General features: G+C 26.1%; 8 protein-coding genes across 8 annotated transcripts; 6 read left to right on the plus strand and 2 right to left on the minus strand. All coding sequences in view use genetic code 12, as the record gives it.

Annotated features, from left to right (window-relative positions):
- Nucleotides 1–142: 142 nt before the first annotated feature.
- Nucleotides 143–1,918, plus strand: KGF54_001217 (uncharacterized protein; the record flags this gene model as incomplete). Its single annotated transcript, XM_051761562.1, has 1 exon — nt 143–1,918. One exon carries the CDS (start codon nt 143–145, stop codon nt 1,916–1,918), a length of 1,776 nt encoding a protein of 591 aa, XP_051621613.1.
- Nucleotides 1,919–2,555: 637 nt separating this feature from the next.
- KGF54_001218 (uncharacterized protein) lies at nt 2,556–5,318 on the minus strand (the record flags this gene model as incomplete). The annotated part of the gene is made up of 1 exon (XM_051761563.1): nt 2,556–5,318. The coding sequence occupies one exon, from the start codon at nt 5,316–5,318 to the stop codon at nt 2,556–2,558; it is 2,763 nt and encodes a 920-aa protein (XP_051621614.1).
- A 171-nt stretch (nt 5,319–5,489) lies between these two features.
- Nucleotides 5,490–6,401, plus strand: KGF54_001219 (uncharacterized protein; the record flags this gene model as incomplete). The annotated part of the gene is made up of 1 exon (XM_051761564.1): nt 5,490–6,401. One exon carries the CDS (start codon nt 5,490–5,492, stop codon nt 6,399–6,401), a length of 912 nt encoding a protein of 303 aa, XP_051621615.1.
- An 845-nt stretch (nt 6,402–7,246) lies between these two features.
- FAA2-1 (Faa2-1p) lies at nt 7,247–9,370 on the plus strand (the record flags this gene model as incomplete). Its single annotated transcript, XM_051761566.1, has 1 exon — nt 7,247–9,370. One exon carries the CDS (start codon nt 7,247–7,249, stop codon nt 9,368–9,370), a length of 2,124 nt encoding a protein of 707 aa, XP_051621616.1.
- A 177-nt stretch (nt 9,371–9,547) lies between these two features.
- On the plus strand, nt 9,548–10,396 carry KGF54_001221 (uncharacterized protein; the record flags this gene model as incomplete). The annotated part of the gene is made up of 1 exon (XM_051761567.1): nt 9,548–10,396. One exon carries the CDS (start codon nt 9,548–9,550, stop codon nt 10,394–10,396), a length of 849 nt encoding a protein of 282 aa, XP_051621617.1.
- Nucleotides 10,397–11,198: 802 nt separating this feature from the next.
- On the plus strand, nt 11,199–13,223 carry ZCF17 (Zcf17p; the record flags this gene model as incomplete). Its single annotated transcript, XM_051761568.1, has 1 exon — nt 11,199–13,223. The coding sequence occupies one exon, from the start codon at nt 11,199–11,201 to the stop codon at nt 13,221–13,223; it is 2,025 nt and encodes a 674-aa protein (XP_051621618.1).
- Nucleotides 13,224–13,423: 200 nt separating this feature from the next.
- On the plus strand, nt 13,424–15,055 carry CCT8 (chaperonin-containing T-complex subunit; the record flags this gene model as incomplete). The annotated part of the gene is made up of 1 exon (XM_051761569.1): nt 13,424–15,055. One exon carries the CDS (start codon nt 13,424–13,426, stop codon nt 15,053–15,055), a length of 1,632 nt encoding a protein of 543 aa, XP_051621619.1.
- A 24-nt stretch (nt 15,056–15,079) lies between these two features.
- On the minus strand, nt 15,080–15,814 carry TRP1 (phosphoribosylanthranilate isomerase; the record flags this gene model as incomplete). Its single annotated transcript, XM_051761570.1, has 1 exon — nt 15,080–15,814. One exon carries the CDS (start codon nt 15,812–15,814, stop codon nt 15,080–15,082), a length of 735 nt encoding a protein of 244 aa, XP_051621620.1.
- Between the last annotated feature and the right edge of the window lie 245 nt (nt 15,815–16,059).

Here is a 16,059-nt window from a genome sequence, read left to right on the forward strand (position 1 = left end):
TTTTTTGTGGGGGTTTAAATACATATAATTTTTTTATTTTTGCAACACATTTTGAAACACTTTTATGACAGATAACAAACATTTAAATTTCAGATATAAAGCAACATTTCCTCTTTTTTTTTTTCCCAAAACTTTTTTATGAATGCAAGTTCAGATTGAAAAACAAGCAGTTACACAACAACAATCACAAGCTTTAATACATGAATTAATTAGTGTTTCCATCAATTGTATTACATTTTTAAGAAATATTTTCAATGATGATAATTATATAGATACAAAATATTATGGGGATAGAGAAATTAAATCAAATTATATAAGAACTAAAAAATTAATACCTGGAGTTACTGAGTTGGGTAATCAAATGATCAAATATATTGAAGAAGGTGTTAAAGATGCAATTGAAAAAAGTTATTTAAAAGCTATTCAATTTACAATCAAAACTCCTAAAAATGATGAATTCACCGTTGCAGAAAGTTATGTATTTGGGATAGATTATAAAACAAATCAAGTTACATTATCGAATGGATTTTCACAAGATAGTAACTTTTCAACAAAAATATTAGATCATGATGAAATTATATGTCAAATACAAAATATGATTAGAAAATTGATCTTATTAACCCAATCATTTGATTTACTTTCAAAGAAAAAAGAGATTTCAATAAAATTATTATTCAATAATACCTGTCCAAAAGATTATCAGCCACCTCATTTTCATGATGCATCGGATTTACCTCCAACTACTATTAAAATTAATGATGACGGTAACTCGAATGATTTAGGTTTAATCAGTACTGGAAGACATAATGTTCAACTTAATGTATTTGTTGAAAGCAGAGAAGAAGAAAATAATGAAAACTCAAGGCTTTTTGATCCATTTGATATTTTTGATACCGATGTTGATGGTGATATAGATTTTGATCAAGCAAAACCATTGGAAGATATACCAGCATCATCATTAAGATTGGACAGCTATCTTAACTCAAATATGGATCAAGATACTGGAATCACTCAATACTTATCCAAGAGTGCAAATGTTACAACTGCTAGCTCATTTGGTTGTAAAAAATGTTTCAAAGAACTAAATCATATTGAATATGGGTATATAATTCCAGCTAGAAAAAGTATTATTTGTTACGATTGTTTATTTCCAGATGGTAATAGAAATGTACAATTGTTAATCAAAATCAGAATATTATGGAATTACCTTTTGAATAATGAATTCCCAAATGATTTTTTGAAAGTTTTGAATTTGTCTTTAAATAATGATCAACAATTAATCAAGACAATTTTTAATTGGTTTTTCAAATACTCAATTCTAATGACTGTGAATAGAGCTCAAATTGAAGTAGATTCATCAAGTTATGTAAAAGGTTGTGGTACATTCACTCCAATGATTGATGGTATAATTGATCAAAATGGATCAATATTAAAAAAAGAATTAATGTATTTTATTGCTTTCATACCAGTTTTGAAAGAGAGAAAACCATTTTATAATTACGATTCAAATATTGATCAATTAGTATTTCCAAATTATAAATATCCTCAACTTAACTATATAAAATCTCAATTAAATAAGATTGAAAGTCAAACAAGAGAAATTAGACCAAGATCAAATACAATCATACCTGATTCTCAACCATCTTATGGAACTATATTCCCAATAGTTGAAAATAGAATGAAAACAATTGCAGAAATTACAGAATGTAGTGATGAAAGTGATGAAAATGAAATAACCAAAGTAGTTGATAATTCAATTAATTTACCAATGGAGAAATTATCTTTTGCTGATTCATTAGAATATTTATCTCAAGGAACTTTAAAAGAAGATGAAAATATTTTTAAAAAAAGAAAAATTGATGAACCTATTTGTGAAGAAAGCGGTGGTAAAAGAAGAAAAATTAGTGCTAATAATTAAATACTAAATATGATATAGAATATAATAAAGTTGAATTAGAATGAACCTTCTTTTCTCTACATCTCCTCTGAATAATATCTGCGCTAAAAAATTGGAGTTCCACAATTCGAAGTAATTTCTAATAAAGAAATCTTTATAATGAACAAACCGGCTTGTCAGGTGAAATACATCAACTAATTTAATTATCCTCAAACGATCTGAATTTGAAATTAGAAGAATCCTAAAAAGCATTTTGGGGGTATAAAAAAAAAATTCCAGAATTCTTTTATTCAATGCTTCCACCGAGGTTCGAACTCGGGTCGTAAGATAGCCCTCGAATAAACCCGTGAAGGTTTTATCGTATGAGACTTAAATTCTGCCACTAAACTATGGAAGCTACGGAAACATTAGAACGATATTTAGCTACTTGGACAAATAACTAAAATCTAGCAAATTTATGCTTAGAAAATATAAGTTGCAAGTTTTGATGTATGGTTTTAAGATAGTACTTATTAAAAACCGCCCCAGGATTTAGGTGGCTTATAGGGGTAATTGAGGGCTTTATGGGGCTGCACAAATTCAAGGATAAGAGTTCAAGAGCTTTTACAAGGTTATGTTGACCCGAATTAAAAGCTAGTATACATTATTTCTAATTATGTTACATAAATTTCTTTGACCTTTTTTGTAATCCACCTCTACCTCTCATTATAGGTAAACTATCATTATAATTAATATTATTAATGTTTGAATTATAATTACTATTCATTCCCATTTTTTCATTCTTTCTCATCATTTGTTGAATAGGAGCAGGAGTTTGATGATTTGTATTATATATGAAATCATCATTTATATTTAATCCACTACCGTTATTTCCACCGTAAGAAAATTCATCATTTCTTGAAGAGTTCATAGAGCTTATACTTTCATGACGTCCACTGTTTGATCTATGGATTGGGATTGGTTTTGATGATGATAATTGTAAGATTTTATTGTTTTTCTCTTCTAGTAGTTTTTCATATTTGATTAAAATTGTTTGGAACTCTTGAATCTTCTTGTCGTAGTTAATTGTGAATGATGATAAATTGTCATTTAATGATAATTTCGATTTTGATAATTTTAATTCATATTGTTTGATCATTTCATCGTATTTGTTCTCAATGTTTCTGTTTTCTTGAATTAAATTATTTAATTTCTCATTCACAATTTGTAGTTGGACTTTGTAATCAAATATTTGTTTCTCAAATTCTGAGGTATCAGTTTGTTCTTTTATTACTTTTGTTTCGATAATTGGTTCTTGATCTTGAGCAGTTGCTAAATTTGTTTTCAATGTTTCTATTATAAAATCTTTGTCGGGTATTATTTCTTCAACCATTATTTTGTAATTTTGAGCTTCTAGTTCAGTTTGTTTCTTAAAATTTGATAGTTCTTGGACCAGATCTGCATTTTGTTTTTGTAGACTTTCAATTTTTTCAATTAAAATATTCCTTTGTTTTATATATTCTTCATTAATCTTTAAATTTTCTTCTCTCAATTGTGTAATGATCAAGTTTAACTCTCTATTAAAATTCTCTGGAACTTCGTCAATATTTTTTTGACTATTCTTAAGGTAATAAAATTTATTTAAGTGTTTCATATAACTTGAAAATTCTAATTCATTTTTAAACAATAATAGCTCTCTCTGATAAAAATCAATTGCTCCATTCATGTCTGGTAAACTAGTTTGAGATTTATCGCCACTTGTAATTGTATCACTCGTGGAAAATTCCTTAGATAAACTTGAAGAATCCACGTTGGTTGTAGGTGAGGATAAAGGTCTAGCTAATGTAATTTCTGATTTTTTCTCATCAACTATTTCACCCGGATTATGTCTTGAAGTAAATAATTTTTCATGATCAAATAATAATTCATTTAATGGATCAAACTCTTTAACTTTATGTGATTCTGGACTTGACGGTATACTATCTAATTTATTATTGAATTTAAAATCTTTGAATTTGATATCATCTTCGATTACTAAGTTAGTGGGTATAATTGATAATTTTCTAGCTAAAATTTGTTTTGTTGGACCATTAGCTTGCATATACATTGGACCTGCCAATGATGATGATCTTGATAATTTATCAATCGTTGAAACTGAATTCTTCTTTTGTACTGGTTTAATCATAATGTTTGGATTTAAACTCAAGCAGCTAATAGCAACATCTTCCGGAGATGTGTTATTCTTGATCCAACTAGTTGGGGTTGCAAGTTCGTCATCCTCTTTCAAAAATACTTTTGGATGTAGTAGAAATGTTTCTAGTATATGGGATATGAATGTTCTTGTGTTATCTTCAATATACGGCAATAGTGGTTTAGGTTGTAGTATTTGAGGTTGATTTTTAGTCAAGTATTCAGCTGGTGATTGAGTAAATTTAGTAATATTGAAAAAGAATAATCCATAAAGTAATGTGATTAAATGTTGAGAATCAAAATGATTCACAACTCCATTTTTAATTAATTTTTCTCCAAAATGTTGTGAGTTTACTGCGGAAGAATTATCAATTGCTTTCAATTCGGCCCAGCTTATGATTCGTGTGCATAATAAAAATAAATCTGAGACGTATCTACCTAAGTCTTTAGCTACTTGTGGAATTATCATTAATAGGTTAGTTAAAGCTGAATTTACTGAAACTTCATCAGTATCTTCAGCTATTATTTTGACCAAATCTTGAAATATTTGATAATTAATAATCTCTGGCTTGTTTTGCTGAGCAATAAAATCACCGAATAAAATTAATGTTTCATTTTTGTATTCTGGAATATGTAAACAATCACTCAAAAGTTCACATAATTCTTTGGTATGTTTTTCACCAAATTGTTTTAGTAGTTTTGCACAATTTGATTTAATGAACCTAATTCTTTCGTGATACGCTTGATTATTTCTTTGATCCATCTCAATTTTTAGGTTCAACTTTTCATGCATTACTTTCTCATCTAAGTATATATCAAGGATAGTTTTAGCAATAGATTTTGCATAATTCAATCTAAGCTTATTTAATTTTTCATCATTTGAATTTATATATTCAGTAGTCAAATGCTTTAAAAATTCTCTTGATTTTTCAACAAATTTTAAATCAAATCCTGCACTATCAACAGATGGCTTTAAATAAGTATGAACCCAAACATCTAATTCAATCTTATTGAAAATCCCACAAACTTGAGTTAAAATATCTAAAAATTTGTACTCTCTTTCTATATCTTCAGATGGTTTATTATATTCATTATAAATTTTATATAATTCATCATTTATTATAGTTGATTGTTGTATAATTGTATATTCATTATGTTTTTCAATATATTGATTTATAATATTTGTTATATCTTTATCTTCTGTAAAAACTGTCTCTAATGCCCGCGAAAGGGATCGAGATGATCCCAGCATAAACTGGTTTTGATATTACTTTTTGGTTGCAAAGAAATTGAAATATTTTTTAACTAAAGACTAAAAAAAAAAAAAGAAATGAAATATTATAAAAACAGTTTTTGTTTAATAGAAAAACGAGAATTATATTAGACAACCAAATAAATTTAATAAATTTATCTACTATTATTAATGACTACTTACTTAGATATTATAAATCAAGTAGACTCATTCAAAGATCCTAGTCCATACTATATATTACTAGATCATGAAGGTAAAACAGAATTGGGTTATATAACTCCTGAAATTGCAAATTTATTCAAATTAGAATCATCATTTATAGTGAAAGATAAGCTAATTCAAATTGATCCACAATATGATACAATTGATAAACGAAATAAATTATTTGAAGAAATTGCCAATAAATGGAGAAAATTACCTGAACTAGATGAACTATTAAATAAAGGTTGGAGAAATGAATTATATATTGTTTATAATCCATCAACAAAACCATATGTTTTAATTGAAAGAGCATTTAGTGTATTATTAGGTGTTGTAACTTATGGAGTTCATATAAATGGTTATATACCTGCTGAATTATCATCAAATGGTAAAATAAAATTATGGATTCCTAAAAGATCAATGACAAAACCAACATATCCAGGAATGTTAGACAATACAGTAGCAGGAGGATTAGGATATCCTCATGGATTAGAAACAACAGTAATAAAAGAATGTTTTGAAGAAGCTGGATTAAATGAACAATTTGTTAAAAAAAATATAAAAAATGTTGGTGTTGTATCATATATGTATTTAACTAAAGATAAAAGAGTTCAACCAGAAGTTGAATATATTTATGATTTAGAATTTAAAGAAAAAGATTCAATTCTAATACAACCACAAGATGGTGAAGCTGAAGATTTTAAGTTAATGGATATTGATGAAGTACTCGCTGAATTAAAAAATAAAAAATTTAAACCAAATTGTGGATTAATTATTATAGATTTCTTAATAAGGCATGGTTTAATTAATGCAGAGAATGAATCGAATTATTTAGAAATTGTTAGTAGATGTCATGTTAAAATGCCATTTCCAACAAGATAAAATTGAACAATAAATAGATTTATAGAGTTTAATTTAGATTACAGTACGTAGAATGATAATTTAATATTAGATGACTACTAAATTTTGAAAGATCCTTCGGTTATATTAAACTAAATTTGTTATTAGATTTATTGTTTTAGACTAATATTTCGTAAAATTTAATACATTTTACATTTAGACATAATTTACAAAAGATGATCTGCTTAAAAAAAATAAACTAAAATTGCAAAAAAACAAAAACTCCGAAAGAGAAATGTAATTTAATTTACTTCGTTGAATAATTTCGAGACTATTAATACTTCAAAGATTTTTCAAAACATGAAAAGCAAAGTAAATATGATTGTGATTTATTAAAAATTATGATCAATACAAATATTTAATGTTTATAACAAAAAAATATTAAAAACGTAATAATTCTGTATATAATTCGGTTGTTAAAAAGAAAGTAAAAAATTATTTATTACCGTAATTTTAATTAAATGTGGGGAAAGATCTGAGAATGCATAATAAAAATAAAAAATAATTATGAAATAATAAAATGGAAAAATAATAAGATGGAAAATAAAAATTATGAATTATTTAATTCATTTGAAATAAGACAATTTTTTGATATTATTTTTTAGGAAAAACAAGAGATCTTAACACTAATATTCCTTATCATTTTAGAGTTGTCAAATAAAGTTTTCAATTGATCTTAAAATCTTTTATAAATAATTTAAATTTTCTTCGTTTTTGAAGTGTTTCAAATTCCTAAATTTTTAAAATTTTTTAATTTTCTTTTATCGTAACGAGATTCTTATTGTCAAATTCATTGTAACATCATCAATCATCACAAATAATTAACAATGGTGGCTACTTTATTTAATGAAACTCCTGAACATATCAGTAGTTTAATTCAAAATATTCCTCTGGTTGAATATTTTGCAAATTCAAAACCAATTCCAGATTCAGAATTACCTGGATATTCATCAATTTATAGAAATTCAACTAGTGATACATTATTAGAAAGTTTACATCCAAGTATTACAACTTTACATGATAGTTTTGAAATTGCCTCTTCACTTTATGCTAAAAATCAATGTTTAGGTAAAAGGATAAAATTAGATGATGGTTCATTTGGTAATTATCAATTTCAAACATTTCAAGAAATTAAACAAAGAAGAAATAATTTAGGTTCAGGAATTTATTTTATATTAGAAAATAATCCTTATAGAAATGAAAATCATAAAAATTTAAATTATAATGCGACTAATTCAGATTCATTTATTTTAACTATATTTTCTCATAATAGACCAGAATGGGCTTTAACTGATATAACTTGTGCATCTTATGGTATAACATCAACTGCTTTATATGATACATTGGGAAGTGACACAAGTAGCTATATCTTAAAATTAACTGAATCACCAATTGTTATATGTAGTAAAGAAAAAATCAAATCATTAATTGAATTGAAACAAAAACATGATTTATTGAATTTAATAACTATTGTATCTATGGATTCATTAGAAAATGATGAACAATTAAAAGAACTAGCTCATTCGGCTAAAATTTCATTGTTTGATTTGAATCATGTTGAAAAATTAGGTGAAGTTAATCCTTTAGCACCAATTGCTCCGAAACCTGAAAGTTTATTCACAATTTCTTTTACTAGTGGAACTACAGGTAGTGTACCAAAAGGAGTAGCATTAACTCATGCTAATTTAGTTGCAAGTATTGGTGGTCATTTATGTGTTTTGGGATACGCCCCAAATAGATGTCATTACAGTTTTTTACCTTTAGCTCATATTTATGAGAGAGTTTTATTACAAGTTGCTTTAATTCTGGGTATTAAAATAGGTTATCCTCAGGGCCCATCTCCATTAACTTTATTAGATGATATTAAAGTTTTACAACCGACTTTCTTATGTTTAGTTCCAAGAGTTTTAACAAAATTAGAAGCTGCTATAAAAGCTCAAACTATTAATGGTGATTCATATATAAGTGGATTATTTAAAAGAGCAATTGAGTATAAATTAAAACATCATACAAAAAATTTCCAAAATCCACCTCATATAATTTATGATAGATTATTAAATATCTTGAGAAGAAAAATAGGTATGGGAAATGTTGAATTTCTTGTATGTGGTTCAGCTCCAATAAGTTCAGAAACTGTTAAATTTTTAAGTGCTGCATTAAATTTACAAAAAGGTTTATTTAATGGGTATGGAATGACTGAAACAACTTCTGGTGTTAGTGCATGTGTTGGTAATTCTTTAATTGTATCAGTTGGTGCTATATCAAGTACTTGTGAAATAAAATTAATGGATTTACCAGAAATGAATTACACTTCAAAAGATGCTGAAGGCCCAAGAGGTGAATTATTAATTAGAGGCACACCAATTTTCAAATATTACTACAAAAACCCAGAAGAGACTGCTAAGTCATTTGATGAAGATGGTTGGTTTCACACAGGTGACGTTGGTTATATAAATCCAAATGATGGTTATAGATTGTCAATAATTGATAGAGCTAAAAATTTCTATAAATTATCTCAAGGAGAATATGTAAGTCCTGAAAAAATAGAAACGGTTTATTTATCACAATTTCCATATATTCAACAATTATTTGTTCATGGTGATTCAAATAATAATTTTTTGGTTGCAATTGTTGGATTAGATCCAAATATTCAAGAATATATATCACAAAAACTTGGAGAAAATATCAATCAAGATGAAGCAATTTTAAAATTTATAAATAGTAATAAGAAACAATTTTTAAAAGATATGAATGATTCAATAGCTAAAGTTGGATTACAAGGATTTGAAAAAATTCAAAACTTAAAAGTTTATTTTGAACCTTTAACAATTGATAGAAATGTTATTACTCCAACCTTAAAAATCAAAAGACCAATAGCTGCTACATTTTTCAAAGATGATATTGATGAAATGTATAGAGAAGGTAAACTTTTAAATAATGGTAACTTGTAAGTTGAAAAAAATCGGGGTTGTTTGGTAGCATCTTTTGTAACAAAATATTTATTCTTTTAATATAATATTATTTATGCATATAATAAATTGAGACTCGTATTTTTTAAAGCTCTTGTAGTTACATATTACTTCTTCATTTTACAACACTACAAAAATTTATCAATCAATCCAACAACAATGTCACTACCAAGAGAAACAATACTAGAAGCACTAGATGATAAACAAATAGAATCATCAAATATAAATGAAGAATTATTAATGATGATAAGAGATGAATTCAAAACACAAGTTGATTTGAAATTATTAACAAATTTTAGTAAATTCATATTCATAGTTAAAAAATCATATCTCATAGTACCTATTTTAAATTTATATACTGTTGATTATCCTATAATTAATTCAAATGAAGTTATCGAATTTGAAGATTTTTTACAGTATTATAAATATACTGCGTTCAACTTAACTCAATTAATATTAGATGATTCAACTTTCAAATCACAAGCTAGTTTATTCAACAAGATCTATTACAAATTAATAGGTGGAAACGAACCAACCAAAAACGATGATAGTCAACCAGGTACTTCAACTTCAAATGAACCTACTACAACTACAACCACAATTAATGAAGATTTAATTAACAACCAAACATATCAAGCATTAGCTAAATCAGTTAAAGATTTAAGTAATAGAAAGCCAAAACCACAACAAGTCTCACAAGATACAAAAATTAAAATTAAATATAAAAACCTTTACTTAAAATTAACTAAATTATTTGAAAATTCAGGACTAAATAATTTCCCATTAGAATTTTTACAATCATCTTTTAATTTATCTAAAGATGTACCACAACTAAAAGATGAAATTAATTTAATATTTGCTGGTCAAAATAAAATTAATTTTGAAATTACTGATGAAAATGTTTTAATTTTAAGTCATAATGTTGAATTAAGAAGTTTTGATGATTTATTGAAAACTCAATTGGAAATTGCTAAATTAAACCAAGCTTTGAAAGATATTTTAGTTTAGATGAATCCCTATATAAAATTTTATGGCTTTGTTTTAACTCAATACTTCTTGATGAAGTTGATCATCCATTAATACATATTCAGATAAGCGCATATGGTAAACGCGTGGTTCTATTCAAATCAATTGCATCATTTTATGATCTCTGTTACTAATTACTCCAAGTAACTATCCCAATGCACCTAATGGTTCTTGTTTCAATAGTATAAGTTGTTCGCTTATATATTCTATCAATTGAATTGATCGATTGCGCTTTCAATTTTTAAATTAATGCGCAAAAAATTATCTAAATAAATTTTAAGGATGAGGCTTTTTAATTTTATTTGATTTTTTAGATAAAATTAATTTGATGAAAAACGGACTAAGTTATATTCTGAATTTTACACCCATATTTGTTTTGAGTTTTTTTTTTTTTGAACTTGATTTTCAGTCGTATTAATAGTACCCTTGAATCTTAATAACTGTGAATAACACTTCGAGTTAATCATAAATTTGATTGTAATATCTAATATTAGATCTTTAATATGAATAGAAGTAAATGATTACATTTTCGGTAACATTTACTATTTTTTCTTAGAAAAAAAAGAAATTAAATAATTAAAATAAATCGTAATTGATTATTTTTTTGAACTTTTAATATTATAAATTTTTACTATTATACATCAATTTTTATTCGTATTTTTTTACAACCATTTATCAATTCAACATATTTTTAACCAAATATAAATAAGTTTCAACACTTTTGTACTACTAGATATATCGCTATATGCTCATTATTTAGTTTAACATCCTTGTCATAATCATAATGGCTAAAGAAGTAAATCAAATACAAAGAAGAAGACATACAAATTCAAAATTAGGATGTTTAAATTGTAAAAGAAAAAAAATAAGATGTGATGAAACATTACCAAGTTGTAAAAATTGTTTAAAAGGTAAAAAGGATTCATGTTCATATTTAGATTTATCAATTGAGGAAATTGAAAAAATTAAAATTACACATTCTTTAAGAAATAGTCAAAATAAATTATTGAATTCAAATTATAGATTACCAACAAATAAAAATTTAATTATTACAAAGAAATTAAAATCATTAAATGGTTCATCACAATCAGCATTATCAGATCCATCTGATGCATCATTCACGGGGAAAAGTGTATTAGAATTCAAGTTTGAATTATCTCATCTACCTATTCGTATACCATCAATTATCTATCCACCTTTACAGTATAATAATTTATCAATGCAAAATTTTTCAAATGAATTCAAAGTTATAAATGATTTTGATATGGATGATTATGATGACTCAAGTAGTCAAAAGAATATTTTACCAAATGGGTTTGAACATAAAGTATCATTTTATAAATTTGATAAAAAATCATTTAAAAAGAAAAAAAGATTTGCTTTGGAGTTCAAACGTCATGTTGTAATTGGAGAAAGTGATTTATTAGATTTTATTAGTGATATACTATTGTTTAACAATCATCCAAATATTTTAAACGAAAGTATTCACTTATTAGGTGAAACAATAATAAATAATCATTTCAAACATTCAAAATCGGAATACAATATTAATAGAGATGAAAATATTTCAAAACAATTCAATAGATGTTCGTCAATTTTAAATTCAAGACTAAATGTTAAAAACGATGATCCAATTACCAATTATACTGCATATATAATATTTTTTACGGTTGTGATGATGAAAGGTAGTTATGAACATTATGTAAATTCATTTATCTCAATTTTCAGATATTTTAAATTGAATTATCATAAAAACAATTGTATGACTGAATTTTTAAGGATTTGTTTACAATATAATGTAATGAGTATTCATGTACCATCTTATAATCCGCAATTTTTATTTGAAATTGAATCAAATTTAAGAAGTTTAGAATTTCTATTCAATACATCAATACCAAGCAAAAGATTTTCAAGTCCAACAAAATTAAAGTTTGAAAATTTAAAGTTACAATACTCGATCTTAATGCAATTTTTAAGAGAAAAAGTCTTAAATATTGTCTTCACGAAAAGAGATGAAAATTTAGTTACAACTTATCCACCACAATTAATATATGAAGTATTTAAAGAATGGCACACTATTTGCCCTTCTTTTGCAATGGCATTCAAACCAAAGATAGACACATCAAATTATGATGAATCAGTCTTTATAAATGACTTATCAACTACATTGTATACATATTATTTGGCCATCGCAGCTGCCTTAGACGCTGTCTTCCCAGCTTGTAAATATTTATACAGTTCAAATTTTATACTTCCGACAATAGGATGTTTTGAGGATAAAGATAATTTAACAGTATCAAAATATAATCCATATACTCAACAATTAATCAACTATGAAATTTTACAACGTCATATAATGTATTCATCGAGATTATATTCATTTTTTAAAAGAAGATTTATATTCTATCATAATAACATAAATTGGAGAAATTATTATCATGAAGTCAGATCTAATAAATTATTAACAAGAAAAATTACCAATGTAAAAGAAGTTCCAATTAATAGCTTTAATACAACAATAATAAGACCAGAGCATTATCCAACGAAATCAAATGATAAAAAAACAGATTTTAAATTCATTGAATTTAATAGATTAGATGATTCCATACTACAAAACCTCTACGCTAGAAATATCGAAACTTTAAATATTTTCAATGTTTCCAATTTATTACAATATGATTATGAAAGTATGTTATTATTAAAAGATTATAGAGCTTTTGATGATGAGATAAAAGTAACTGATAAAAAATTAGATTTAAAAACTTTGAATGATTATTATGAAGATAAATTATTCTTATTGAATAACTGAATTAATGATGAAAGTAAAATAAACGCGTTAATGTTTGCATAAAATGAATTATTTGTAGTGACTGTAGATGAAATAATGCATTTTGCCTGCATATATTAATTTGATGTCTCTGTTTGATTTTGATTTTGATATTTATCTTTTTTTTTTTTCTTTCTACAATATTCTTCTTAATCAATAATCATCAATATCAAAACCCAAATATGTCATTGAAATTACCACAAGCACCTAATTCAGGATTATTCAAAAGCGGGTATTCATCTTACTCAAATGCAGATGGTGCAATTATAAGAAATGTTGAAGCAGTTAGAGAAATTGCATCAATATTATTAACATCAATGGGACCAAGTGGTAGGAACAAAATCATAGTAAATAAATTAGGTAAAAAATTTATAACAAATGATGCAGCAACTATGTTGAATGAATTGGAGATTGTTCATCCAGTAGTTAAAATCTTAATCATGGCATCAAAACAGCAAGAATTTGAAATGGGTGATAATACAAATTTAGTTATAATATTAACTGGAGAATTTTTAAATATTGCTGAAAAATTACTTATATTAGGTTTAAATGTTTCAGAAATTATTCAAGGTTTTAATTTAGCTAATAAATTTGTAATGGAAACTTTAAAAAATTTAGTAGTTGATAAAGTTGAGAATTTCGAAAATGATTTATTAAAAGCTATAAAGCCAGTCATATCTGCAAAACAATTTGGAGTTGAAGATATTATTTCAAAGTTGGTGGTTGATGCTGTAAAATTGATAATAAATCCTAAGAATCCTTTAAGTTTTAATGTTGATGGTATAAGAGTTGTAAAAATTATGGGTTCTTCATTATCACAATCACAGGTTGTTAAAGGTATGGTTTTCCCAAGAGAACCTGAAGGTTCAACAAAACATGCTAACGATTCAAAAGTAGTTGTATTCACGTGTCCAATTGATATCTCAACCACAGAAACTAAGGGGACTGTATTATTACATAATGCTCAAGAAATGCTTGATTTCACAAAGGGAGAAGAACAACAATTGGATCAAATGTGCAAAGAAATAAATGATTCAGGTGTTAAAGTAGTTGTAGCAGGTTCAAACGTTGGAGAATTAGCATTACATTATTTAAATAAATATGGGATATTAGTATTAAAAGTTCCATCCAAATTTGATTTAAGAAGAATTTGTCAAGTATGTGGAGCAACTCCATTACCAAGATTAGGTGCACCAATGCCTGAAGAAATGGGTGAAATTGATGTTGTTGAAACTAAAGAAATAGGTGGTGATAGAGTAACAATTTTTAAACAAACTAATTCAAGTTCAAGAACTGCAACTATAGTAATAAGAGGTGCTACACAAAATAATTTAGATGATATTGAAAGGGCAATAGATGATGGAGTAAGTGCTATAAAGGGTTTATTGAAAGATCCAAGATTATTACCTGGAGCTGGAGCAGTTGAAATAGAATTAATGAAACGTATAACTCAATATGGAGAAACAACTCCTGGTTTATTACAACTAGCTATCAAGAATTTTGCAAAAGCATTTGAAGTTGTACCAAGAGTATTAGCAGAAACTTCCGGTTTTGATTCTTCAGAAATTATAAGTAAATTACATGCTGCACATTCAGAAGATGATGGTTTAAAAAAAGGTTTAGATATAGAAACTGGTGAAATAAAAGATACTGATATTTATGATATATATGAAACTAAAAAATCAGCAATAGATTTAGCTGTTGAAGCAACAAATACTATATTATCAATAGATCAAATTATAATGGCTAAAAGAGCAGGAGGTCCAGTGATGCCAAAGCAACCAAGACCTGGTAATTGGGATCAAGATGATTAAATTTAATTAGTGTATATACATGTATTAATTATCTATATCAATTCGTTTACCTACATTTATAAATTTAGTTATTTTATTCAAGTCTTTTGAACCATTAGTTTCAACACCTCCACTTACATCATAACCTAGAATATTTTTAATATTCTTTGTGTCCTTTAAATTCTCATCATTTAATCCACCAGCTAGTATTGCTTTAGTGAATGTCAAATTCTTGTCAATATAATCCCAGTCAATAGTTTTACCTTCTCCACCTTCTTCTGAATCTAATAAAGGCAAACTTAGTATTCTTTCGTTCATTATATACTCACTATCCTCTTTCAACGTTTCTAGATCTTTTGGTAGTACGTATCTTTTAATAACCCCAAATTTTGGATTTAAATAATCTTTAATATTTTCATTACCATGTAATTGTATAAAATCCAATTTTAGATCATCAGCAATTTTAAATACTTCTTCAGGTGACTGATTCTTGAAAACACCAACTAAAAAAGGCTCATTTTCAATTATAATCTCTTTAACAAATTCAAAATACTCAATAGGAGACTCAGATTTCTTACTTGCTTTAAGTTCTTGAATTATAGTTATTAATGACTTTGGTCTACCATGATTAACAAATTTTGAGATTTCTTTTGCAATCTTATGATCTGTTGTTCTTGCTTTGTTAGGTACTAGTATGCATCCTATTAAATCAGCTCCATGAATTGTGGCTATTTCTGCTGCTTCTATTGTTTTAACTCCACATATCTTAACTAACTTCATAGTATATTAACTTATTAAAAAGAATTTATTCTTTAAATATTTGATTCTGCATCAAAATCTAATATAAGATAATACTGCTGATTGTAAAATTTCACTCATGATCATTTGGTAGCCAGAGAAAAAGTATCAATAAATTCAAAAACTAAAAATAAAAATTTACTTTTCAATATATCTATAAGGTGCATTTTCTAGCGCGAACGGTAACGTTGTGTAATTGAAAGTTCCCTAATGTGTTGTTATACCAT

The sequence above is a fragment of the Candida jiufengensis genome, assembly GCF_024610255.1.
Source record: "Candida jiufengensis strain CBS 10846 chromosome Unknown scaffold6, whole genome shotgun sequence".
Lineage (NCBI taxonomy): Eukaryota > Fungi > Ascomycota > Pichiomycetes > Serinales > Debaryomycetaceae > Lodderomyces > Lodderomyces jiufengensis.